The 27,622-nt window shown below is 37.6% G+C and overlaps 1 protein-coding gene across 2 annotated transcripts; it reads left to right on the top strand.

Moving 5' to 3' along the window:
- The first annotated feature begins 1,518 nt into the window (after nt 1–1,518).
- On the top strand, nt 1,519–25,924 carry pudp (pseudouridine 5'-phosphatase). 2 transcript variants are annotated; one of them, XM_032557160.1, is made up of 4 exons: nt 1,519–1,616; nt 5,177–5,395; nt 5,764–5,993; nt 24,737–25,924. In XM_032557160.1, exons 1-4 carry the CDS (start codon nt 1,547–1,549, stop codon nt 24,911–24,913), a joined length of 696 nt encoding a protein of 231 aa, XP_032413051.1. In that variant the 5' UTR covers nt 1,519–1,546; the 3' UTR covers nt 24,914–25,924. The 2 variants fall into 2 exon arrangements, with proteins under 2 accessions (XP_032413051.1, XP_032413052.1); XM_032557161.1 differs by having other exon boundaries at nt 1,521–1,616; nt 5,209–5,395.
- The last annotated feature ends 1,698 nt before the right edge of the window (nt 25,925–27,622 follow it).

The following is a 27,622-nucleotide window of genomic DNA, read 5'->3' as shown; positions in this document are numbered from 1 at the left end:
AACATATCAAAATTTAAAAATGGATTTCATATAATAGACCAACACTAAACAGTACATTGCAGTGACATGGAAAGAAAAATTCAACAGTCTTTGAAATAAAAATCAGTCATTTGTGAAATTCTATTTTGGTGTCTTGCTGCAGAATCTCAGTCTGGACTTTGACTGAATCCATTTTGATCTGAACCGTTCCTCTGTATCTCTGGCTGTTTGTTTAGGTTTGTTGTCCTGCTGGAAAGTGAACCTTCAGCAAAATCTCAAGTCTTCTGCCGCTTCTAACTGGTTTCCTTTCAGGATTGTCCTGGAGCTCCAGCCATCTTTCCATCAACTCTGTCCAGCTTGTCTGTCCCTGCTGTTATTCAGCTATCTGTTATTGTGTTGATCCAATGTAAATCTATAATACACTTCACTACTTCACATACATTTAGAGATACAGCTACAGTAAATAAGATTTTATTTATATATCTATTTAGGTCAAAGTGGGAATTACCTCCCAAGGTGGTGGAGAACGACTGAGATAAGATCCTGTGGGACTTCCTGACACAAACAGACAAAATAATTATGGCCAACCATCCAGACATTGTGATCATTAATAAGCAGCAGAGGACAGGCATTATGATAATTAATTCAGCTGATAATGATTTTACCACCTAGGGACACTTAAGGGTGATTGAAATTTAATTTATCATCATCAACCTTTATTAAACCAGGATAGAAACTCATTAAAATTAAAAATATCTTTTACAAAAATGTCCTGGCAAATGGCAGCAGCACTGACTTACAGATAGATTCACTTTCACTCAACAATATCATCATTCAAAATGTGAAAACATAGATGCTTCAGTTATAAAAGAATGACAGGCTACATTTCTGCTAGATGCTAATTTCCACATGGAAACAAAGAGACTGTCATGGTAAAGAATTATGTGTGTCTGCCATAATTCATGGATGTGATATGACTTTATGATCCACAATATCTCCTTAATTTTCTCAACTTTCACTCATTATACATGTTTTTTTTTCAAACAGCTTTAGGGAATGTGTCTGAACTTCTGAATTTGAAGAAAGCTAAAAAACAAACAAAAAAAACAATCATTATTCTGGCTTTTAGAAAAGAGTCTAATTTAACAGAGTCTAATTTACATTACTTAATTACATAATGTATGCGCATATTGTTACTTATTTTAATTATTATTATTTCTAATATAGTACACTTCTTTTTCTTTTTCATAAATATTTAAGTAAGCATTTGTTAAACGTTTTAGACTTAAATACTAAAACAGACTGCATTTCCCAGTGTTCATTGAGCTGGATCGACTAAAACTATCCCTGTTGTGCCCAAGCTGTATTTAAGCCAAACCCGTAAACTCTGGTTAGTTTAACACTGATACTAGTTTGACGTGCAAGTGTTTGTCAGTTTAACTGGTTAATATCAAGAGATTAACAATGTCACGCGCCATCCATGCGGTACATCGTGGGTCCGTGTAAAGTTTTTGCTTTCCTCTTTCCAGTGTATAGTACGCATGCGCGAAGCTACGCCGGGTGAAACATGTCAACTTCCGTCAGCAGCTACAAACCTGTGAGCCATGTCATTTTCGACATGGATGGATTATTGCTCGGTAATTCATCTGTTCATCTGTTGTTTTACTTTAAGCAGCGTCATCTGAGCCGAACTTCAGCTCGTTCACTCTGTCTGCAGCCGTGAAAACCATAACTAACGAACGCCATAGGAAAATATACCCAGTCGTGGCGTTTGCGCGCATAATTAACGTAACACATCATATTAAACACGAAGACAAGAATATTTTTGTCTTTTGAGAACGACAATTAATTCGGCTTATTTTTCATAAATCAATTGGCGCTATAAAGTATAAAAATCTCTGTTTGATGTTTAGGGAAGCTGGCCAACCTTTGAACAGCTCAATCTGAACTACACCTTAATAAATGAAAATCTAATTGAGCAATAATTTTAGTCCAGTCAATAAATTAATTCTTTGAAACCCGCTTATATTTAGTGATATGGTTAGTTTATTATGTCTTACAAACACTTGCGGAGGTGTACTGTACTAAGTTAGTGAGTGTTTGTCTATGACTCTAAGTATTGTAAGTATCTGGCATCAACACTTGGTCTGATTTCTTTTAGCATGAAAAATGCATCAGTGCAGCATGACATGGAGCTGATGATTGTTGGTTCCGGTGTCTATCATCTTAATCTTTACAACAAGCTCATAGATCCTCTTTGCTCGCGTTCTCACTAAAACCAGGAAGATAGAGCACATAACACCAGGTCTAAAGTTCCTCCACTGGCTCCCTGTAGCTCAAAGAATAGACTTTAAAATACTGTTGTTAGTTTACAAATCACTGAACGACTCAGCATCACAAGGCATTCAGGATCTGTTGTTGTATCAACCTTCCAGACCTCTCAGGTCTTCTGGTTCTGGTTCTGCTCTGCATCCTCAGAACCAGAACCAAACAAGGAGAAACAGCATTCAGCTTCTATGCACCACAAATCTGGAACAAACCTTCCTCCACTCAACTTTCATATTGAGTGATGCATATTACATCACTCTGCAAGCAACCGGCTTCTCTATCAATGACCTTTTTTGGCTTGTTTTGTTTGTGGAAGTAAACAATTTATTTTATTTTAGGAGAAATGTACTTTTGGGTTTTCATGAATTGCAAGCTGAAATCATCAAAATGACCTGAACTGAAATGCTTAAAAGATATCACAGTGATCATAGTGAGTCTATATATAAAATCTGTTTTACTTTCTAAACCAAGTTACTGAAATTTAATGAGGTGCAGCTCTTTGAACTGCCTTGTTGCTGAAAAAGTGCTATAGAAATAAAACTTCTTCTTCTCCTCCTATTTCTACGGTGGTCCAGAGGTCAAAAAATAAACAAGTTTATCTATTACTATAAATGTTTGAAAAACCTCCTTCAGCTTGACTGGTCTGTTCCAATCAAACAACAGTAAGCCAAATTCTGGAGGCAAAATTCTCTGTTGAAATAGTTTTGTTTCATACTTTGCATCATGTGCCTTGTAGCTTTATCACAGCATGACAGCCTGATTCCTAAGGAGCACTACAACATGGACTAAATTAATGCAGCTAGTTTCTCCAAAAGAAAGAAAAGGGGTCAGAAGAAGCAGTAAACTTTTTATGACACACATTTATGACATAGGAACAATTATTTAAGGCTAGGTATGGACTTTAATGCCTCAAGGTGAGGTTATGAAAAAATTAGCCATTTTTACTGTTAAGACTTTGTGTGGTGAAATCTCGTCAGACTCCTGTAATCAGTGTTGACCATTTCAGTCCAGGTTTGACCTGCTCTAAATCTTAAGGCACCACAGATCTGATTTAGTCCTTGTACTACAAAAGCAGTGAAATAGCCCTTTACTGATGTACCAAATTGGAAGCTGACAGTCAGATGCTAATCTTCACCTTGTGTGAAGCTTTCCCCTGCTAGCTACCAACAAAGACTAACTGAGTGGTTTTAATCAGGTGCCAGATAAAGCTCTGAAGTGATCCGGTTTTAGTCTGGCCGTATGGAGCTGATACCGAATTAGATCCGTCTTTGAAGATGGAGCTCAGAGCTGGGATGACATCATTCCCCAGCTGTTAAAAAGTAGTGGGGTGTTCATTTTGTTTCTCTGCAACTACAGGCTAGCACCAATTTTTCTATAACAAAAACTGGTTAAAAAAGACTTATTTTACAGCATAATATGCTTTGAGTTTAATGAAACAAAATTTTAAGAAGAGCAAATAAAAAGCTGATGCCTCCACTACATTCAAACTGGTCAGCAGCCAGTTTGGTTAAAAAACTTAGAACTCCTTAGCAAACTTTCCCAGTCTGAATTCAGACCTTAAAGCGCATTCTTGGTGTTTTTGTTATATAAAGATGACAATGCATATTAATCAACATGAATACATAATAGTTAAGTCAGAGAGGCTGATTTTCATCTGTAGACTGCATAAAAACAGACATGACTTAAGCTTTAAGACAGATTTATAGATAAAAAATAGTGTAATTTACAGTGAACATTTTAATAAAAATAAAACAAGTCACAACCATAAGAAAGAAAGAAAATATGAGAGCAGTTAATTTAAAAATTAATTGGTAAAGACCCCCCAAATATTAAGTAGTAAATATTGTAGATAAAATATTTAAAAATGTACATTTGTTGTGATCATCTGACTTCAGATTTTTTCTTAAAATTTAATTTTAAATGTTTAATTTAAACAGTTTTCTTACAATGTTTATATTGTAATATAAACATTACAAAATATAATATAAACAATATTTAAACATTAAAACTAGAATATAAATAATATTCTAGTTTTAATGTAGTAAATGTATGCTAGTTTAAATCATGAAAAATATTTGTTTTCTATTCTATTTTTCAGATTTGCCCATGTTTTAATTTTTTTTTTTTAGTTTATCTCAAAATTTCTGCAATTTTTAGAATGTTTATTTTATTTTATTTTTATTTTTTTCGGCTAAAATTTACTCCCCCACAGTAAATCTTTTACCTTCAAAAGCACTAATATTCTGTTGCAGTGTTGGATAGTCATGGCGTGGAAACTAAAATTACTCCATTACGTTAGCGCTTTTTGTCTTGAAGCATTAGCATGTCTTCAGAGCAGCTGATTTTCAGACCAGATGAAAGAGATTTTTCACGATGAGCAGAACTATTACATTATTGGGCATAATGAACATTTTAAAAGTGCAGCTAAATTTCACAGAATGTTCTTTTTTATTTTTACTATCAAAATCCAGTTTACAGCTAAATGCTGCTTTTCAGTACCAAGTATTTTTTTTTTAACAATGTCATTGCTTTAGTTGCAGCAGAAATAATTGTTGCCTTAAATCATATTGTCAATGTTATTGTTGATTTTTATGTGAATATTATGTTACATAGGGTTATGAGAATTTCCCACTGTCTTCAAATCATATATAGGTTTAACTTTAAGAAAATATTTGGTTTAATATCCATTTTGTTTCCCAAGTTAAAGTTTCTGGTTTGTTTCTTGTATATGAACACCTTTAGATCTGTTTGTATTATAGCCATTTCCCTGAAGCTAGTCTGTGGCATCAAACCAAATGTCTGTTTTATAGCAAACCCTAAGCAGCACTTTAGATGAGATCTTTTCTCTCTTTTTGTCTTCTTATTTTAGACACAGAACGACTTTACACGGTGTCTTTCCAGGAAATATGCGACCGCTTCGGGAAGCAGTACACCTGGGATGTGAAGTCGTCTGTGATGGGGAAAAAGGCTCTGAATGCTGCCCAGATTATCCGGGATTCCTTGGATCTTCCCATGACAGCTGAGGAGCTGCTGAAGGAAAGCAGGCAAATACAGGAGAGGATCTTTTCGTCGGCCAAACTTCTGCCAGGTTTGTCTTATTTACCATTCCCATTCTCCATGTTTTAAACATTTCAATAGATAATTGTAGGATCAACACACTTTTCCACCTATACGTCTACACAAAGCCTTTGCATGCTTACATTTTGGTACATTGGCATGTTTCCGTTAAACAAATTTATTTTCAAAATGTCAAATTGGGTAATTATATGGTCAATGGAAATGTATCTAAAGTTATTCTGTATTGGAAGCAAATTATGAAATGTATACTGCACTTACTCCCATGAAGAGTGGACAGAAACACCTGACCAGAACTGGAAACATTTAGAGAAGGTTTGTGTGCTTTTCTGTAACCAGCCCTATTTGACCTGATCTGTCATTTTGCTGCTCATGAACCAGGCGTGGAGAAACTTGTAAACCATCTGAAGAAGCACCACATCCCCATCGCTGTGGCAACCAGCTCAGCTGATGTGACCTTCAAGCTGAAGACCAGTGCACACACAAACTTTTTTGCTCTGTTTGATCACATTGTTCTGGGCGACGATCCCGACGTAAAGAACGGCAAACCTGAGCCCGACTCCTTCCTGGTGTGTGCCAGCAGATTCAGCCCCCCAGCCTCCCCAGAGAAGGTAGGAACTCCAGATTACAGATACAATCGGTGTCAGAGTTTCTTTTCATGCTCTACTGAGAAACAAACACAATTATTTCAGAGTGAAACAGATATCTGTGCGCCTAAAAAAGGTTGTTGAGAGCAGTGGGAAAAGTTTTAAAGCTACAGTCAGTCAGGGAATGTAAGCTGCTGATTCTGTGTGTTGAAGATAACTACTAATGTAGGCCAACCTTCTTCCTGTGTTGGTGTGGTGTGATATGCATTTCCATCAAATGCATTTTCTATAGAAGACTTCAGGTGTTTTATGAGTTTGTTTTTAAGAAACGCCTCATGTAAAGCTTTCCGCAAAAAGCTTTTCATTACTTTTGTGAACCGAGGTTACCAAATTCATAAGGGCTTTTTGCAAAGGGAGAATAAGATTTTTTGTGTGGGTGATGAACTTTGAAATTGCTGTTGGGCTTTTGTTTCCTGTTCTGTTATTAAAAGCAACAACCTGAGGGACGTCTGGGGTTCTGGTGTCAACACATCAGTGACATTTCTCTATGAGCCTTTCACCAAATTCAAGATGGGATTTTTTTTTTTTTTACATCAATCTTTACTGCTTCAGTTCCAGACATTCTCTGATTCCTGACTCACAATTTTTTTTTTAAATCCTAATATCGTCAGAATTTTTTCATTTTGTTACAATTTTTTAGCCAATCTTTGCATTTGATGATGACTTAAAGTTAGTGGTTCCTTAAAACAAGTGAGAAAATTGGAGGACAAAACAAATATCAGGGCTAAAAACCTGAAATCTTAAAAATGACTTTATTGGTGCTGGAATGTTATTTTATGCATGTCAAATAGTTTCCCCCGCCCTCCAAAGATCACATTTAAATTCAGCAAACTACAGTGGACCCCGTTTCTATTCATGGTTTAGTATTTGCAGATTTTTCTGTGGAACGCAGCTCCAAATTATTTGACAATTTTTCTTACAGCATATCTAAAATATATAAAAAAACACCTTGTAAAGCTGGAGTACCTCAGCGCAATGCTACTTCATATGCTATCGACTGGCCAATCCAGTAGTGCCATGCATTTTCCTTGCTGTTGTTTCTTCCTTTAAACATGTCAGAAAACTGAACATGATGAAAAATGATTCGATAACCAGCAGTAGCGCTACATCTATTTTTAGTGCATAGAAGATTCTGAGGTAAGTATCATCATTCTCTGCTCTGTGGACCTTCTGCGCACTCAGGTGGGAAACAGAGATTAAAAATACATATAAACAGATATACCTTCACCTAACCTGACTATCAGTGAATCGAATAGATCTGGAACTACATGTCAGTATGTGTCCAAAAATATCTGGTCTGTTTTAATTGAGTTTAGCAGCCCGTGCGTCACCCTGCACCTTTTTAGATTTGCATCTAATTTGTTCCATTTGCAGCATTGCAGGCAGGACGTTATGTCACTGACACACATCCACTTAACATCCAGCACTTTGATCAAAACTGTGAAGCTTTCTGGGTTCGGATGCTTTTTGAGACGCGTGTTCAGACTGTCAGCAACCTTTTGCTCTGTTGAGTCAGGCTAAAATAGCTGCCAAATATTTTCCTGGAAGAACCAAATAACTGTGAGGACGACCTAGTTTAGGGGGAAATGCTCACTGTAGACAGCAGTCAGAAATGACAGTCTGATGTTAATTTGAACAAATCGCTTTATTAAAAACCCAGAATATTGATTAAATATTCAATAAAAAGGCTGCTGGATTAGTGGTGGTGTCACTGGCGTTCAGTTCTAAAAGAAGAGCAGCATTTGTTGAATAGATAACAATATGAGAGTTTGCATATATAAATCCATGAGATATTCATTAAACAGTCCTGTATTTTAACTTTTTTCTTCATTTAAATATTTCACATTATCACACAACTTTAATAATCAGACAAAGCCTAACCTAAGGAAACACAAATCATTGTTTTTAAAAGATTATTATATACATATATTGAGGAAAAATTTAGCTGACCCTAATTTCATTAAATCTTAATTACCAGTCATTAATCATAAAACAAGTGATCAACAAACCAGAAACACTTGGCCTGATTACTGCCAGACCATTAAAGTCAAGAAACTAAAATAGAACCAGCATCTTGAAGGATATTACCCAAGATTCTTCTTAGAGTTATTGTAGATGCTGATGGTTGTGGGCAGAAAGGATCTCCTATAGAGGTCTGTACTACAGCAGGTCTGAAGAAGCTTCTGACTGAAGATATTCTTATGTAGAGGATGCTCAGTCCATAATGTTCTTGTATTTTATAAAGAATCATTCTTTGTACTATAATCAAATGTTCCACAGTAGCTCCCAGAACAAGATGATTGATCCCACCATCTGTCTGTACTAAGCTTCTCAGATACACCCGACCACTACAGTCATCAGAGTGAGTCTGGAGTCACTCTGTGTGACTTGTGCTGTATGCTATAGTGGTATAGAATGAAAAGGAATAGTGAGAGTACAGTTCCCTGTGGTGCTCCTGTGCTTCTGGTTAGTCTCACAAACTGTGGTATGTTTATCATTTAGTTATTAATCCAGGAGATTGTTGAGGCCTCCATCTGTGTTTTCTGGAGTTTTTGAGAAAGCAGATCAGGCTGAGTTATGTTAAATGCACTGGAGCAATCAAAGAATATGACCCTCAGAGTCCAAATGGCAATGGGTTTGTTGAGCCATCAACTCCAACTCCATGTCAATAAGCAACAGTTCATAGTCGTTGATGATTGAAGGATGAGTTTTTTTTGGTACTGGACCAAAGCAGGATATCTTCCACAACTGAGCCTTCTCTTGGGTCAAGCTAAGTTTGATGAGGTGCCAAAGAATTTCACTTAGCTGTTCTGCAGAGGGCTTCAGGACTCTAGGGATAACACCAACCTGCTCCAGTTCAGCCTCTCTAACTTCTTTTGAGAAGAGCAGCAGCATTTTCTGATTTGGTTGGTGACAAACTTGTTGAACAGAGGAACCCAGAGCAATACATAAAGCTCTGCAGGTCGGTGCCTCGTTAAGGTTAGAGTTCATGATTCAACACAGAGAAAGAGAGACCAGGCAAAATGACCTCCATGGGAGAGTTCTGAGGCCAGAACCACTGCTGACTCAAAGGTAAACAAAGACCCTCTTCATATTTTATGGTGGTCAAGACCTCCATCACTTTTTGAACTTAACCTCAAGGTTTCCTGGGGTGAAGAAGAGTTTAAAGAGGCAAACCCCCCAAAACTTGTGAAGGCCTGGAAAGGCATCACAAAAAAAGCAAAAGTTTGGAAGTGTCATTGTTTCACAGATTTGATGTAGTTGTTGCAGCTACATAATAATCAGTGTTCACTTGAATCTGTGAGTCTATATGTTCCAACTCTTTATCCAACCTAAAAGTTTGTCTGAGTTGCGTTTTAGATTTACGTGTCTCTGGTCTGAGAACACCTTGGGTTTCTCTGAAGGAACTGGCCCAGGTGGCTGACTATAATATTTACATTTTGGAAAAAAAAACTCCACAGTTTTCATTAGATCAGTCCAACTATGGAACCAAATATCTCGTATGAAATGAACATGTATAAACATTAGATGAGAAAACAATTAAACAAGTGCAGTTGAACTAAAGGTTTAGTAATGTATTGTAATAATGATCGCTGCAGAACACATCCATTTATCACCAAACACGGACAGTAAACCTAGGGGACCTACTGTATGCATCTGTTTTAGAAAAATAGATCAAAGCTGATAACAGCTCTTGATAACTGAGAATAAATACACATAGGAAGGCAGCAATGATTTAAACAGACTGGTTGTACTTTAAAACCTTGGGATGGTGTGTGAAGGGAGAAAAAGATGATTAGTTTATCCTTTTATCCTAAGCAGTAAAAGCTACAAGCTACAGGGTATATTAATAATTTTCTTTACGGACTGCCAACATCATTAAGGCGTCTTTTAAGTTTTTCTCAGATCTACACTGACACTCTGATTTTGTTGTAATTTCTTACTTTTTTACACTGTATCGTCAATGGTTGAGTGAATATGTCAAGATTCCTTCAAATGTACAGTTGAATGCAGGTATTTACTTGCTCTAGATTAAAAGACTCAACCTTTGCTTCTCGTTTTATGATATTAAATGCGACTGACTTTTTACTGTTTTAGGTCAGTTAGGATGATCAGCTCTGATTATATATGCTGAATATGAGAGATTTCTGCTAGAGGATTTCCAGATGTCTGAAGGCTTTTTCATCCATCTGTTCAGTTACAATCAAATATAACAAGCATAGGAACGTCTAGCCATCCTGACATTAACAAAGAAGATTGATTCTGTGACCCGGAAGTGAATGGGTTTTGTTGTAAAATGTGAACATTTACATCAGAACAAAAGTTAAAGACTGTATTAAGCAACTGGTGGAACTGCGAGAGAGGAGAGAAATGTCATAAGTCCTGTAGCAACATGGACTCAGAGATGAAGAAGCCATTAATTACTCCAACAGAAATAGAAAAGGGAAATTTGCTTTTTGACCTCACTTTTAGAGACGTTCTCTGGTCAGATGTAACTGAAATGAAGTGCTTGGTCATAATGACCATCAGTACATTATGATCAGCATTTGAACACCATCCTGAACACCATGCAAAGTAAGTCATGTTGTGGGGTTGTTTTACTGACAGAGTGACTAAATAGATCACGTGTTAGACAGAACGTGTAAATATTGAAGCAAGATTTCAGACATTAGACATTCAGTCATTTTTAATGTAGCTTTTCAACATATTTTTGTTATTTTTCATCTTATCTCAGTCCCAGAGAACATTAGAGGGAAGAAATGCAAAAGTGTGTGAGCAAAGAGGCCTACAAAGTTCTACCAGGTCTGTCTGGAAGAATTGACCAAATTACCAGCATTTAACTCTAAATCAAACCATTTAAATGTAACTCTACCAAACAGAAAAAAAGATGCATGAAAATGTCTGACTTTGAAGAAAATGAAAAGTTCTGTCCCTCTTTATTTTGTCATGTAACAAATGTAAATGATGTTGATAATCCTGAGTTTTAACAAGATAACTTTAGTCTGATTTTATGACAGTGAAATTTCCCTTGATGATGACATAAAGGAGTATATTTGTGACTTACAAACATAGTCATATTGCAGTTATTTAATCTTTCAGGTTTTGAGCATTTATACAAAGAGACCCTTGGCTTCTGGCTGATATATTCATGCTAAGACCTCTTGCATGAAACGCTTTTGCTGCAAACGGGTCCAGCTTGTGGCATGATGCACCTGATTTTTTTTCTTCAATCTGCAGCCAACCATAGTAAGAACTGGCATTTTTCTTGATGAGATATGAAACTGCAGCTCAGAGGGGGGATTGACGCAGCGTTTAGTGGAATAACAGATGAAGCGTCACCCTCTGACTTCCACTTTGTGGCAAAGGAGAGAATAAAGCACGAGCGACAAGAGATGGGGAGGAGGTGGAGGGAAAGAAAAGGAGAGCAAGCAGTGGAAAAACTGCTAGCAGAAGAATGGATAGAAGGATATTAAAAGAAAAAGCAGTCATGAAGTGGTAACATACAGCATAAAGAATAATCAGGTTCTCTGATTCAACTCTGATGAAAAGTCAATTATCACTGGAAGCCACAGGAGATATGATGAGGTAGAGAAAACTGAACAACAGTCATGTTTACAAATGGAGACATTCTGGAAAATTCATTTAATTTTAGGTAAACACAAAATACTAACCTTGTTTTAGTGATTAAAATCAATGTTAGGAAACCCTACAATGTTAGGAAACCCTACTACGTCCTCGCTGGCAGTCCTTCCTTCTTTGGAAGATGTTTCTTGTCTCCATCTACCAGCTCTAATAGTTTGCCCCACTCCTCTCTTAACTTGGAGATGTTTGAAGGGTATCTTGTATGTTCAGATTACTTCAACTTCACACAGCATTTTCAGTGAGAACATGTGGGCTTTGACTAGCACTACAGCTTTCCATTTCTTAATTCTTGGCCAGTGTTTAGTGAATTTACTGGTGTACTTTAGGTTGTTGCCATGTTGAAAGGTCCAGTTCGGATTTAGTTCAGCTGTTTTTACAATTGGCCTCATAATTTCCTGAAACACCTTATGATACACAGTAGAATTAATGTTGGATTCAGTAACAGTGAGCTGATCAGGTCTTGCTGCAGCAAAACATTCCCAAATCATAACACTTCCACTTCTATACTTCACAGATGGCATGGGCTACTTTTGCTGGAAAGCTTTACTTGGTCTAGGCCCAGTGTGTCCTCTGCTCTGCTGTCCTAATAATTTAGTTTTAGACTCATCTGTACAGTCAAGTGTTGAAATGGTCCAGTCAAAGGACAGTCCTAAGTCCAATTCACAGTCTGTGGCAATAGGTGAAAGTTGCTTTTCTTCTGTATGCATTTATCTTGTCAGTTTCAACTAAAAGGAAAGGTGATGAATAATGATTGTAATTATACATCATAATGTAGTTATATTGCCAAGCATATTAATGGAAGTCCAGGTCCTTTAGCTTCTGATGTCTAGGTTGATTGAAAAGTAAATGTCTTTCAAATTGTTCCAAAGCCGTTAGTGAGACAAATTATTTTTCTATAGCTTTGCTCTGAGGCTGGACTAAGATTAATGAAAAATGAAAGTGAACTAGTTTGTGCTCAGACTGATGAAGAGAGCGAAAAGGAACCAGTTGGTTGTCTGTCATTAATCATACAGAGCATTGCACCTGGGGATGTCTTGATGATCCAGATATTTAAATCAGGTGTAATTAGGAAATGGACTTTACAGTTTCAGCACTGAATTGACTATTTCTTGTTTTGATAAACCTTCCCAGTAGTTATCCCTCAGCAGGCTGCGGACATTCGATGAATTCCTTTCACAATGCTCACAATAGTAATCACTCATTCTGACAACACATTATTACAAATTCTAGGCTCAATTATTAAATTACTGAGCAAAAAAAGAATGACTTAGTTGTTTAGGTAACATCTACCATACATTAGTTGCTGTATTAGCTTTGACTCATCATTACCAGTGTAAGTTTAAATGTCTAAAGGAAGTTAGATGTTGCTGTCTATCAACTTCAGTTCTTTAGCACACATTTTACTAGCTAGCTAAAACAGCTGGCAGCACGTACTGTACATCTTTTTCTCTATTCCTTGCAGTTAAGGATCGATTCTGAGACGGTTGTTTCTGACTGCACTAGAAATGTTTCTAAACTTTTTCAATATTGTGTAGTATTTTTTATTCAATCCAGATTTGGGCATAGCTTTTTGCTGAACAACAACACGTCTCCACCACTGTTGGCTCATTTGCTAGCGTTATAAGATGTGGGGTCACAAGTCATTACTGCTCCAGTCCAAGTCAAGTCTAAAGTTCTCATTTGAGTCCTGAACTTTTAGTGGCTAATCCATTGTTGGGTTAAGTTCTAGTTTTTTGTTAAAATTCTTTTCCCTTTTTTTCCAAAAGCACTAGATAATATAAGCTAGTTTCAGGGAAGCTAATACTGAGACACTTAACTGAGAACCAAAAAGTGTCAAATTAATGTTGTTTTGATGCTTTATTTTATGTGAATGTTCAGCATAAAAAAATTATTTGCCTGAAATGTATGGAATATATTTGTTGTGTTAGGCAACTTTTTGAATTAGTTGTTCAATCTTCATCGTATAAAGTCTGAAGCATCAACTGAATGCTCTTAATAGAGCAACTCTTTTTCACTATACTTTGAAATTCCACATCCTTTACTCTGCCATATAGTTTCTTAGGCCTAATTATGATTTATGATTTAATTATGATATGTTTTGTAGTTCTGGAATTTGCCTTGTTAACCCTTTCACAGGTGAGTTCTAAGGAAGTTGGTATTTCCTCCCCAAATTTCTCTCTTGTGCTTTCAGACACTAGCTCTTCCAAGCACTCAGAACTTCAGATATTCATACTGATTTCTACTTAGATTTAAGTACAATTGACCTCTCTGAAACTAATTAAGTGTTCCTGGGGCTGTGTGTTATAATCATATTATGATTCTTTTACAGAGTGTCGTACAATTTTTCTGGTTATTCTTTTGACTCTACAACTTATTTTGTTAAAGTATCATAAGATACAATACAGTATGAAAAGTTATTCCACATAAGAGTAAAAATGTGACCAATATCTCCAAAAAGTGGTCCATGTGGTTTCAAGTTCACCTTAATAGAAAGAGTCACAGCTGTAGGTGATCAGACTCTTGTCATCAAGGAGTTTAAATTAATATTGATTATTGTTTACTGTCTATAGTGATGGATGTATTTACATCTCAAACCTTATCTGTTCATATAGTTTCCAAATGTAAAAAATATTTAGTGAATTTCCAGGCAAGCAGTTCACCTCTGACTGTAAATGACAGGTAAGAAAGTCATAATTATCACACTGACTCTTAATCACAGCATAATGATTTTCAAATTAACGTACATCTTACCGGTCTGTGTGAAAGTAATGTCATACAACTTCCATTAAAAGGCAATTTCCCCAGGCGCGACCTCATGAAGGAGAAGTGATTTACAAATCGCTTACACTGAATGATAGTAAAGCAGGAGAAGGTTTTCACACAGAGTGGAAAGAGACGGAGAATTCCCATCTGGCCATAAGAGCTTGAGATGTACAGATAGTGATGCTGCAACAATGCAGCAACTATTATTCTGGGCCCGCCCTAACCTTGTGCGTATGTATGCTTTCATCCTCCTTTAACCATCAGGGGTTGAGAAGGTTTCATGTAATAAAGGATTGACAACTGTAATCTGCAAAGAAGGAAGAAACGTTTATGATTTTCAGGAGACTCTCTGGATCCCAGACACTTGCTTATGACTGCATTCGTTTTATTGAAATTCGTCAAAATAAAATGGGAAAGGTGTTGTCGTAAAGTTTTAATTGTATGGAATCACAGTTCCTAGATTAATGTTTGCTAATTTTCTCCATTCCAGGCAGCAGTCTGTACATTATCACCAGATGGAGGAGATATCTGTATATCGATTTTATTTAAAATCAATTAAAATACTACTACTAAATACTGACTTGAGGTTGGATTTACTAAAATAAAATGTATTAAGAATCAGTGATTTTCTATTCCCTACCAACTAACTAAACTAAAAGAAGCCGAACAAACATAAGGACTAATTCTAATCCATTCACTCTGTGAAGTAGAAATGTCACCTGGACAGAAACTAGAAACAGTTTATTGAATTCTCAGAGGCTACAAAGGATTTTTGTGGCATTTTGTAAATGCTAACAGCAAAATGTAATTTAAAGGGTCATTATTATCTATTTTCAAGTTGGCATTATATAGCACAACCAGTTAACTATGAAACTTTTGCTTGTTATAAAAATGCTGTATCTATCAAATATGACTTAAAAGATATTTTGCTTTGTAATTTAATGCCTTGAAATTGGACCCCCGCCTCTTTAAAATGTCCTGCTCTTTTTGAAAATCCACCTTCAGGAAGTCATCACAACATGGCTCCATTAACCCTTTAACAACGTTTTTGCACTTTTTCACTGAGAAGTAGCTTGTGAAACGAGCTCAGCAGATCCGCAGTACCACCAGGTGTTTTGGCTAGTCTGAAGGAGCTGAGTGGGGGAGTCATCAGTTTTTTGGAAGCTGCAAGAGGAGCTGCTTCTCAAAGGCGGCGTTAGGTCCACACAGATGTTTTGCAGAGCTGAATGGTTGCCATTCAGCTACCATGAATTCTCAAATATGCATGAAATAATCAAAGTAACACTCCGGCATGTTTTTGATGGAATAACTTACAACATGATGTAAAGCTCAAAAACGTTGATTTCACATAATACTGCCCCTTTAAGAGATGTAAACCAGACAGCAGCGGAAAGAAAAAAGCACCTTGCTTGAAGGTCCAGATCATGTTTGACCATCCCAGCTGATCACTGATTTATCACAAGCACTTTTCCATATGTTGGAAGGCAGTGCAGTTATTTCTGGCTTCAGTTGTTGTTGGACATGTTGATGGTCACAATTATAATTATGGAACCAGTCTTCAATGAACAAACATCAGATTAGTAATTCTAAACACATACTTTCTCCTTTAGTTGCATATTTATTTCCTCATAAACAGTTTGACAATAGCAATTATTTTTGTCTGTGGTTGTACAAAGCTGACTGAATGATACTAATGAATGAATTACAGTACATACCAGACAGATAATAATTATTAAGAAGTTGTGAAACTCAAGGACAGGCTCCCCATAACACTAAAACTGATTAGGATGGAAGTTTTCAGTTATGACATTTAGTGAGTCGTTAATAACTTCCATGCCTTTGACTTTACTTACTTTTACTTGAAAAAAAAAACGTCACCCTGTCCTTGCATTTTGTGTATCACTCAGACTTTAAATGAGTGGGTAAATCCGGCTGCAGGGTCAGACATGATCATGAGCCCAGCAGAGGAAGCTGGGTGGCGCTGAGATTTCCCAGACACTCATTTTAGCTCAATTATGATATTTGATGAATACCCAGGGCTGTCTGAGGGATTTACTCCCAACCATATGCTTTCTGTTTAAACTCGGCTCACTGGCACATTATCTTCTAATTAAAATATGTTTGCTGTTTATTGCAGTTACTTAGTGAATTCAGATGAAGCTCAAACTGGGGCTGAAATTTAAATATCCAGCAATTTTCCATAATGAATTCAATGTTGCTTTACTTTGCATGGAAACCTTAGAACCAAATCCCATTTCCTAGAGTTACAACTATATTATCCCATCTGATATGAACTGTGATTTTTATTGTGATATCTTTTCATACTGTTGTAATAACAATAAAAAGATAAAAAATATGTATTACTTTTATAGTAGCAGCAATCATAGTCCCACAAACACAAATACTGTTCTTGAAAAACATTCCCATTTGAAACTGGCTTAAAGAAGTGTGATTTATATAAACTACACATAGTTACTGTATTTAATCATATTTTTGATTTTACTGATATTTATTCATACTTTCATAGAACAAATAATGGGGAAAATAATAACAATAAAATTTAAATATTTATCTTAATAGAACCAATAAAGGTTATATTTTTATCACAGTTATGCAATGCATCAAAATTACGTAAAAGAGTAATAACAAAAACCCTCCCAGCTGCACATCATTCAAAACCAGAGGCAATACTAATATGGTCAATGCAATATTATTTAACATGAATCCAAGGAGCAAGAGATGCTTTTTAAGTTGTCAACAACTTGCAATCTTTAAAGATCTTTCCTGATAAACTGTTTGTTTCTTCTTTCAATACATGTGATGCTCTGTAATGATCACTTTCTCTGAGCTGAGAACTCAACAAGCTTCAGAAATCATCCATAATTAATTTGTGATAGGTTTCAAGCTTTATAGGCAGAATTTTTGAAATGATCCCAAATACATTCCTGGCTGTCTGACCTTGAGTTAGATTGCTGCTTCCAGCCAGGCAGACGTCTCCTCTGGTTCTGATTAGGAACTGTCTCCTTAATACGGTGGCCCTGAGGTGCAAACCACTTCAACAAAATCAAAACACAACATTAACGAAGCACTACTACATTAGCAAAACGGAAAGGGTATGTCCCCGTTGGAGACCTGAGAAATCGCTGATTGGACAATAGGTATGAATAGGACCACATAATGTGGCCAATAGGACCACATTATCCGTGAAAAGCAGAGACGTGATCTTAAGGCCACCAAATCGGATCCCCTCAACACCTTGGCTGCGCCTAGAAATTCTGTCCATGAAAGTAATGAACAGAATCGGTGACAAAGGGCAACTCTGGTGGAGTCCAACTCTCACCGGAAACGAGCCCGACTTACTGCCGGCAATGCGGACCAGACTCTGACACCAGTCATACAGGGACCTGACAGCTCGTATCAAAGGGCCCGGTACCCCATACTCCTGGAGAACCCCCCACAGGGCTCCCCAAGGGACACGGTCGAACGCCTTCTCCAAGTCCACAAAACACATGTAGACCGGTTGGGTGAACTCCCATGCACCCTCCAGGACCCTGCAGAGGGTGTAGAGCTGGTCCAGTGTTCCACGACCAGGACGAAAACCATACTGCTCTTCCTGAATCCAAGGTTCGACTGTCGGACGGACCCTCCTCTCCAGGACCCCTGAATAGACCTTGCCAGGGAGGCTTAAGAGTGTGACCCCCCTGTAATTGGAACACACCCTCTGGTCCCCGTTTTTGAACAGGTGGACCACCACCCAGTCTGCCAATCCAGGGGAACTGCCCCCGATGTTCATGCGATATTGCAGAGTCGCGTCAGCCAACACAACCCTGAAACATCCAGAGCTTTAAAGAACTCCGGGCGAATCTCATCCACCCCAGGGGCCCTGCCAACGAGGAGCTTTTTAACTACCTTGGCGACCTCGTCCCCAGAGATTGGAGAGCCCAACCCAGAGTCCCCAGGCTCAGCTTCCTCAATGGTTGGCATGTTGGTGGGATTGAGGAGGCCTTCGAAGTATTCTGCCCACCGGCCCTCAACGTCCCGAGTTGAGGTCAGCAGCACACCATCCCCACTATAAACAGTGTTGGTGCTGTACTGCTTCCCCCTCCTGAGATGCCGGATGGTGGACCAGAATCGCCTCGAAGCAGTGTGGAAGTCTTTCTCCATGGCCTCTCCAAACTCCTCCCACACCCGAATTTTTGCCTCAGCAACCACCTGAGCCGAATGCTGCTTCGCCCACCGGAAACTATCAGCTGCTTCCTGAGTCCCACAGGCCAAAAAGGCCCGATAGGACTCCTTCTTCAGCCTGACAGCATTCCTCACCGAAGGTGTCCACCAACAGGTTCGAGGGTTGCTGCCTCGAGAGGCACTGACAACCTTGCGGCCACAGCTCCGATAAGCCGCCTCGACAATGTAGGCACGGAACATGGTCCACTCAGACTCCATGTCCCCCACCTCCCCCGGAACATGTTCAAAGTTCTGCCGGAGATGGGAGTTAAAGCTCCATCTCACAGGGTATTCTGCCAGACGTTCCCAGCAGATCCTCACAACAGGTTTGGGCCTGCCAGGTCTGACCGGCATCCTCCCCCACCACTGGAGCCAGCTCACCACCAGGTAGTGGTCAGTGGACAGCTCTGCACTTCTCTTCACCCGAATGTCCAAGACATACAGCTGCAGATCCGATGAAACAATGACAAAGTCGATCATCGAGCTGCGGCCTAGGGTCTCCTGATGCCAAATGCACATATGGACACCCTTATGCCTGAACATGGTGTTCGTTATGGACAATTACGTTATGACGAGCACAGAAGTCCAACAACAGAACACCACTCGAGTTCAGATCGACCACACATTCCTCCCAACCACACCCCTCCAGGTCTCACTGTCATTGCCCACGTGAGCGTTGAAGTCCCCCAGCAGAACAAGGGAGTCCCCAGGAGGGGCACTCTCCACTACCCCCTCTAAGGACTCCAAGAAGGGTGGGTAATCTGAACTGTTGTTTGGCCCGTAATCACAAACAGTGATATGCTCCACTCATGGTTCTGCGATGCTGTATTGATTCTTTTAAAGCTCACAGTGTGGAATGTTACTGGTTCAATTTGTGGTTCAGGGATGATCAGAGGAATCTCGGAAAATTGATCATCTTTATGGTTTTATGATGGAAATGTTTTTTTGAAAGAGCAGAAAAAGCTCTAACACTTAATGTAATGGATTTAACCATAAGGATAGAAAATTGCTACATCTTAGTGTTTTTCCAATGTAAAAAAATTACTTCATGAAATATTATCAACTTGTAATAGTCTTTTGACTTTTAACCCTCTAAAAGCCTGTATGTTTGCTTAACTTCTAAAATAATTTCCATCAAAAACTATGAGTATTTGATTTTATACATTTTAATCCTTAGGCCAACATTATTTATTTATTCTTTTATTTTTACAGTGCAACATTTTTAAACCTTCCCTTTCTCAAAATCTGCTGTAAAAATGTTATACTTGTTCTGAGGCAGTATTAGATTCAATGTGGTTCAAAGAAAAAAAAACACAATGTGGCCACAGAGGAGAACATTTTTGCCAAAAAAGCACAGAAATATCCAGATTATTTTCAAATATTGACAATAAAAAAATCTGAGTTTAATCTTTACATTTTTGGTGGAAATTCACTCCTTTTTTCTACAATGTCCTTTAAACCCAGTCATAATATTCTGACACTGTAAAGTCAGAATAGTTTTTCAAGACAGTATAGATGATTGATGTGTGTCGTCTAATAATCAGTGAAGTTTGTAAATATCAGTCATGTCATTTCCTGCTTCTATTTGGCTATATTTTCTTTTTTTTCTTGGCTATCTATATTTTTCAATCTAGTTTATGTTGTCAGACTGACTTAGTCTGAATTAACAGCAATCATTGTACTATGTCACATCTATATTTGCTGCAGCAAACATTAAAACTGGGCTGGATGAGGGCAAAACCTTCTGACTCCACCTGGATGCTCCTGTCCATCATCCATACTCAGTTTTTTTGTGTTCTTTACAACATCATTAAAGGAATGTTACACATTCTTCACTCACTCTACCCCAGGCTCTGGGATCATTTAAAAAATGTAATAAGCAATCTGTCACTGTCATTTATTTACTGCTGCTGCTTGCAGATCATAAACACGTAAACACACCTTGTCATCTATAATTATAGAGTGTTCTGTGTGAGACGAATGTATACGGGTTCGTTTTACATCATGTATCAGTCATGCATTTCGGCTGTAGTGACAATGGTGATTATGGCTGCTGTCTTTCTTTAGCATCTATCAGTAGAAACAATATATTTGATTTGTATTCCATGCATGTGTGTCTTCATGATGCAGCTACTGCACTCCCTGAACTTTATCTTGTTTAGTCACAAATCAAGCACAGACTCCAGTGTATTTAGTTTCTGACAGACGAACACAATGTTGTGGATAATTGGAAACTGGAAGAAAAAGATGGATGGTTTTCATGTTCCCTTTTTTCCAAAAATGTGTTGTTTGTTTGTATCCAACCCCTGAATCAAAACTTTGTAAGATCTACCTTGACTGCAGTTCCAGCTGTAGGTCTTTGGATAATGACTGGAGCAGCTTAGTACAAGTTTCTGCTCTTTCAGATTCAATCATATTGTATGGAAACATCAGTTTTCTAGTGTTGCCACAGATGCTGAACACGGAAAGGATGATTTTATTTTTAATTCAAGAAAAATCCTTTTTGAAGTGTATTTTTTTTCTCTCAAATTATATTGAGAAAAAAAGACAATTTGATTTGTCTGTTTATGGGGCCCTAGCTGCTATGGGTGGCAGTATCATGGTCAGAGCATGGCTTGACCCATAGGTTTATGGGTTTATGGAGACCTAGGTTATAAGTCCCCATAAAACTATATTATAGGTTTATGGGGACCTGTACGCTAAATCTAGAGGTAACCAACCCAAATCCATTTGAAATGGCCAGAAAATGAGCTGCTGCAATCCACTTTAATCAAAAAGTTGCTTTGCATCGTATGCACAAAGTGCGCAGACACGGTAATATTAAGGACATAACCTGTAGAACAAGGATTCTCTGTAGTTTTTGCTTGATAGCTAACAGCGTGTCAAGTATCACGGCACCAGGTATCTCATCTTCTCACTCCGGATTCTTTTGAACTGAAAAAAATCCATCAGTAGGCACATTTTAAAGTTGGAGTTACATTCCACAGAAACATCTGCTAAAAGTGAACCACAAACAAAAGAGGGTCAACTGTATTACTGTATCAGCCTCATCCATCTTTCCATTAGCTTTGACCATAATACTGCCACCACCATGTTTCACAGTGGGATGGAGCTTTGAGGGTGTTTGTCTTCAATCTCAAGTAATATTTTCCACATTAGACTGAAAAATGTACATTTCGGTCTCATCTGGCCAGAGCCCCTTCTTCCATATGTTTGCTGTTTCCCGTACATGACTTGTAGAGCTTTCTTTCTCAATGCTGGTGTAAGGATTTGTTTTTTTTCTGTGTATTCATTTAGGTTTCTGTGTCTATTGAGTCTATTGACAGTGTTGTCTTGTCTACCCCTTGATTGTTCCCAGCTGTGTCTCGTTTCCCTGATTACCCTCTGTGTATTTAATCCCACCTGTGTTCCTTGCTTCCTGTCAGGTTCTTGTCTAGTCGTTTTGTCTTGGCCTGTCTCCTGTCAAGTCTGCTTTCAGTTATTTGATTGTGACCAGTTGCTACCAGTTTTGAGCCTTAACCTTCTGCTCATTCTGTGCTGCCTGGACTTGGATTATTGTTTTTTTCATTATTAAATTCATCACTTCATTCTCAACAATCTGGGTCCACAGCGTCTCCCTTACTACCTCTCACTGCATATCATGACAGCTGGTTGATTTTCAGTCGTGAAAATGCTAAACTGATTGTGTGGATCTGGCTATAACACCCCAATAAAATGGGATTTGGGTTAATAAATGTTTGTTGTTTGAGTGTGACAGAATGTGAAAACGTTTTGGTGGTATTAATACTTTTCTAAGGCACTCTGTTGTGTCCAGTATTGTGAGGATTATAAGGTCTTCCCTGTAGAATCAGATCAGTTACATGTAAATACCTTATAATTGTGCATGCTCATTAGCAAAGCGCTTGGTGAAGGGGAGGAAAAGTGATTAGTGAGGGGAGGTCATTTCCATGGCATTGTGACATGACCATGACACCTCAGAAGGGTTCCTAGTGATGCTATATAGCAGTGGTTCCCAAAGTGTGGGGCACGCCCCCTAGAGGGGGCACAGTGCCGTTGCAGAGGTGGCGCGGGAAGCAATATGGATGAATGAAAAAAAAAAAACAGTGTTTCTCTGTAAAGAGGGTTTGCAGTGTCTTTTGTTGCAACCTGAAGTGTGAAATAAACTTCAGTGAAGTTTGAAAACAAAGTATGTATATAGGTTTATGTCTGGTTGAACGATGTGTGTGTCTAGTTGATTTTATTTTCTTTTTTGGGGGGCATTTTATTGTAATCCATATGGGGGCCCAGAAAATCTTTGTCAACCACTGCTATATAGCGTTCTGATTAATTCATAGGTCTAAATTGAGGAATAATGCATGTATACTGAGATCAGTGAGGTGCTATTTATTGATCTACTGCATCATGACTGTTTGCATTGTACATCAGTAATATCAATGTTAACTGTTTTTATTGCTAGGGATTAAGAAATGCTATTTTTGTATGAAAGTAACAAATTTATATGATCTAAAATTCTGTCATAAAGAGAAATCAGCAGTCACAAAGACAGAACAAAAATTTAAGCAGGAATAAAAAGATGAAAGAACAAATAGTCTGCTATTATAGTAGTATCTTATTTTCTATTAATAGTATGTTATTTTAATTAATAGTATGTTAATTAAATTGATGTGATCAATGCTGTCAGAGACTGCTGAAAGGTCCAACTGCACTAACTAGACAAAAACAGGAAATTCTCCACTGCCTGCTGCATTACAGAATAAATACCAACACAGATTGGTATTTATCAAAAGTTTGAATTCAAAGGTCATTTACAAACTGGTCTGTAATTATCCAAGCTGAGTTTGTTGAGATCAGGTTCTGCAACACTTTGTTTAAAAGCGGAAGAGGACAGATTAACAGTGTCCACTAAGAAATTTGGGTGAAAAACGTACAGAAATATCTGCAAGATTTAAAGAGTATTTCATGTTTTTTAGTATGATGACGATGTGATCAAGCATGAGACGAAGATTGATAATCTGTAGAACAAGAGTGCTTAGACAACTTATCTTATTTTTTGCGTCAAACTGCTTTTCACTCTTCACATTTAAAACTAATGTATAAAAATCATTTGCTAAACAATCACAGTACGGTTTGATTGTGTTTTCTTTTACGAGTGGAGAAATGTTTTAGAATAATATACAGGAAAGATTCTGCCGCTTTGATTTGGATGACACTTCATGAATAAGAAAGTGAAGGTAGAATACGTTTTTTTTCAACCAACACTTTGTGTTGACAGGAGATTAAATATTGTTTGTTTTTGTACTAGTTTTGTCTTATTTTGTTTGCAGCATTGTTTTTTCTTTTTTGTCTAAAAATGACCAAAAATAGATTAATATGTAGTATGTAAACTAAACATTTGATTGGTTATGTGAATATAATCAATTTCCACAGTTTTTGTATCATCTTTTTTAATGATATTAGAAATTTGTTGGGTGCAACTCATGACCTTTGAGCTTAGCTACTGTACTTAGACTGACTGGACCAGGACGTTGATCAAATATAATACAGTAAAATACAATTTACAAATTCCACCAGGATCTGACAGGCGTGGTGTGGAAAACACAGAGCAATTTGGTGGATATATTTTATTAAAATGTACAACATTCCTCTGCTTCTGCCTCGTTTTAGAGTCAAAAACTGTCAAAAAGTTCATTTAAGGTGAAGGTTTAGAAACACAACAGAATCATCATCATCATCTTTATCCATCAGTTCCAATACGTCTAAATTGAAACAATGCAGTTTTTCATAAATACATAGACTGTTGTGTGTGTGTGTGTGTGTCTGCTTGTGTGTGTGAGACATTTTACGAGGCTCTCCAGTCTCTTAACTGTCCTGCAGTCTAAACAAAGACAATGTAGTGAGTTAACAGGGAGCAGACCTTAAAATCTCCATTAAATGGATGTTCCACCCAGCAGAGGTAAACATTAAGTCTCAGAGGAATGCTGAGGTAAACTAACTGAGATGGAAATAGTGCTCCCTATTATTGTTTCATCTGCAGTCCGGGAAGACTTAATGAGCTCTGTCGCTTCTCTTTCTCTCAGTGCCTGGTGTTTGAAGATGCCCCCAACGGCGTAAAGGCTGCGCTAGCTGCAGGGATGCAGGTGGTGATGATTCCCGACGACAACCTGCCCCCCAACCTCACCCAGGGGGCCACGCTGCGCCTGAGGAGCATGGAGGAGTTTGACCCGCAGCTCTTTGGCCTGCCTACGTACAGCTAAACTCAGGGCTGCTCCTGCCTCTGTGTTTCAGTTCATTGACATCCTTTCAAAGAAACAATTATGTATATTAATTTGCTGAGGAAAAATTGTACTGATTGTTTTCAGAGTCAGCCTCAGCCTTTGGGCAATAAAGGATTACGTGTTTTATTTTACATTTTACTGCCATCTTAATATTAACCTCAGGGCTTTATGGAAGCTCTGCAGTTAATGGGACGATGAGTTGACTTCTGAAATGTATATCAAACTGTTTCTGTGGAAATCAAACATTCTTTGGCAGCTTTTGTAAACTTGTCCTACTTATGATTTTTAAAGATGATTAAAGTAAATTTAAATTGATTTTACTGTACACCACAGTTTCAGTTTTTTACAATTGTGTTATAACAATGTTTGTGATTATTGTGATTTTGGAGGACAGGTGGCCAAGTGGGACAAAAAGGTGGCATCTTGTGCCACATAGAACCGCCGGCTGCTTTAGTGTGAGATTTATTACAGGCCATCATGAATATTTAAATCAATTGCCATATGTAGTCTGATGCAGATGTTTAATTATGTTATCTAACAATCAGATTACCAACAGCAAAACAGAATATGACAATTTTTGGGGGGAAAATTAACATTTTTTAATTTTTTTATTTTATTTTAGTGGCTGAAATCCTATCCAGAAATTCAGCCACTGTTAAAAAGAATAGAAAAAGATTTTAGAAGGGCATTTTTTCAATTCAGAAAAAAGTGCAGGCACCTTAGCACCTCCTAGTGTTAATCTGTGGACATCCCGGCCTTCAGAGACACTTAAAGCTCATTTCTTCTCCATCCTGTTACTCAAGTTGAACTTCAGAAAGTTGTCTTAACATTTAGATATGTAAACGCATTAATAAGAATGTGCCTAATTTGCTGTTTATGTGAAGAACCAATTGATCTGATGCTTGTAAAACAGACCATAATGTATTCATACATTTTAGCATCTGTACATATTTTGACCTTGTGTTGATTATAGAAACTCCCCAATTTAAAGTGCCGCCTCTAATTCTGCTTTGAGGTGATGAGTCCATTAAAGCTTTGTGTTTCATAAAGAACAGCTCAGGTTCCTGAGTAGATGAAAACTCTGATGTATGATGTAGATGAATTCTTGGATTTCACTCCAGGGTTTCCTGCTTTTCAGTGCAGCTTCCTGGAAAGTATAAATATGTTTGCCAATCCCTTGTCATCTGTTTGAAGAGATAAACGCCACACTGACCAAAGATGTAAGTGATGGATAACATGAGTCAGATTGTACCATAGATTTCTTCTTGGATAAGTTCTAAGATATGATCAGCTTAATCTGTTGTCAGAAGTCTCTCAGGTCTAACACACAGGCAGAACCTATTGAGATGTTCGACTAGGCATCGTTTGAAAATCCAAAGTTGGGTCTCTCGGGGAATTAGATTAATTTAAAGTGGAGGAGGAAGCTGCTGCATGCACAAATGGTTCAGGTAACATCTGGAACAATCTTCAAAGACACCACTCCTCTGCTTGCTGTTTAATCTGCTTTAAGTTGTCCACACACTTTAATCTCTGCTCATATCTGCTCTATCGCTTGCCATAGTTTGTATGCATTGCACTGTTACAGAAACGACGGGGGGGCCGAGCTGACTGAGTATGATACCGTGGCTTTGCAAGGCCTCTCAGATCCGATTCTGATGTACTCTTATCCATTTCCTCGAGGAACCGACAATCTGCAGCAGATTTTTGCTTTTCCTCTTGCATAAAATGTGCATTTTCCTGCTTTTACTTAGCATTCTTTGGATTGATTGTTTGCCATATCTTACAGAATTAAAGTTTATATTTTTTTCTTGTGATTAAAACACAGATATCAGTTTGATGAGACATAAAGCATCATCATGAGTGACACACAGAACAGACGACCACGCACAAACACTCATACCTAAAGGTAAATTAGACAAACCAATTAACATGCATGTTTTGAACTGTGGGTGTGAAGGAGATGCAGAAACAGCTCATCTCCAAACAAAGACACTTCTTCAGTTTATTCTTACATGTGAGAAAAGAGACAATTCAAAAATGTCAGCTAACCCACACTACTTCCCACTGAACCCAAAACAGGTGTGATCTGATCTACTAATGTAACTAATTACATTTACTCACGTTACTGTAATTAAGTATAATTTGTATCTATTTTGTACTTTTTTGAGCACTTAAAAAACCTGAAGTTTTACTTTTGCTTGAGTTTGTTTTGAGTATTTCATCACTTACAATTAAAATCAAATTCAAACCTACAGTTGAATTTTACATAAGCATTTTTCCATACTGTGGCGTGGAATCAGAATAAATGTTTCCCATTTTAGATCAACTAAGATTTCCAAAATGTTTTCTATTTGCTAAAATCCAGAAAAATGAGAGAATTTTTTACAGCAATTTTTATTACTTTCCTCAGAGTCAAACATTTAAAGACACTAATATTACTTTTCCTTTACACAATTTGGAAAAGAACTTCCAATTTGATGCCATGTCTTTGGAAGCTTCTGATTGGTTTATTGATAACACGTGTGGATGCAACTGAAGGTACTTTTCATGTAGTGTATGTAAACTTCTGGTTTCAACTGTACTTAGAAACATTTTCCTCCATAGGCTAGAAGCTGGAGAGAACCCAAACATCGGTGTATGAATGTTGTCTCTGTAAAAAAGTCTGCAGCTCTAAGTCAAACCCAACAT

This window comes from Xiphophorus hellerii, chromosome 24 (assembly GCF_003331165.1).
Source record: "Xiphophorus hellerii strain 12219 chromosome 24, Xiphophorus_hellerii-4.1, whole genome shotgun sequence".
NCBI classification, from domain to species: Eukaryota; Metazoa; Chordata; class Actinopteri; order Cyprinodontiformes; family Poeciliidae; genus Xiphophorus; species Xiphophorus hellerii.
The sequence above is the reverse complement of the archived record's forward strand: the minus strand, read 5'-3'. Positions and strand labels throughout refer to the sequence as shown.

What these genes read in the sequence shown, in the direction of transcription:
- pudp (XM_032557160.1), top strand. Translation starts at nt 1,547, where the DNA reads ATGTCAACTTCCGTCAGCAGCTACAAACCTGTGAGCCATGTCATTTTC. An exon ending in GTCGGCCAAACTTCTGCCAG is followed by an intron (nt 5,396 to 5,763) that starts GTTTGTCTTATT and finishes CTCATGAACCAG; the next exon opens with GCGTGGAGAAACTTGTAAAC. An exon ending in CCCCAGCCTCCCCAGAGAAG is followed by an intron (nt 5,994 to 24,736) that starts GTAGGAACTCCA and finishes TCTTTCTCTCAG; the next exon opens with TGCCTGGTGTTTGAAGATGC.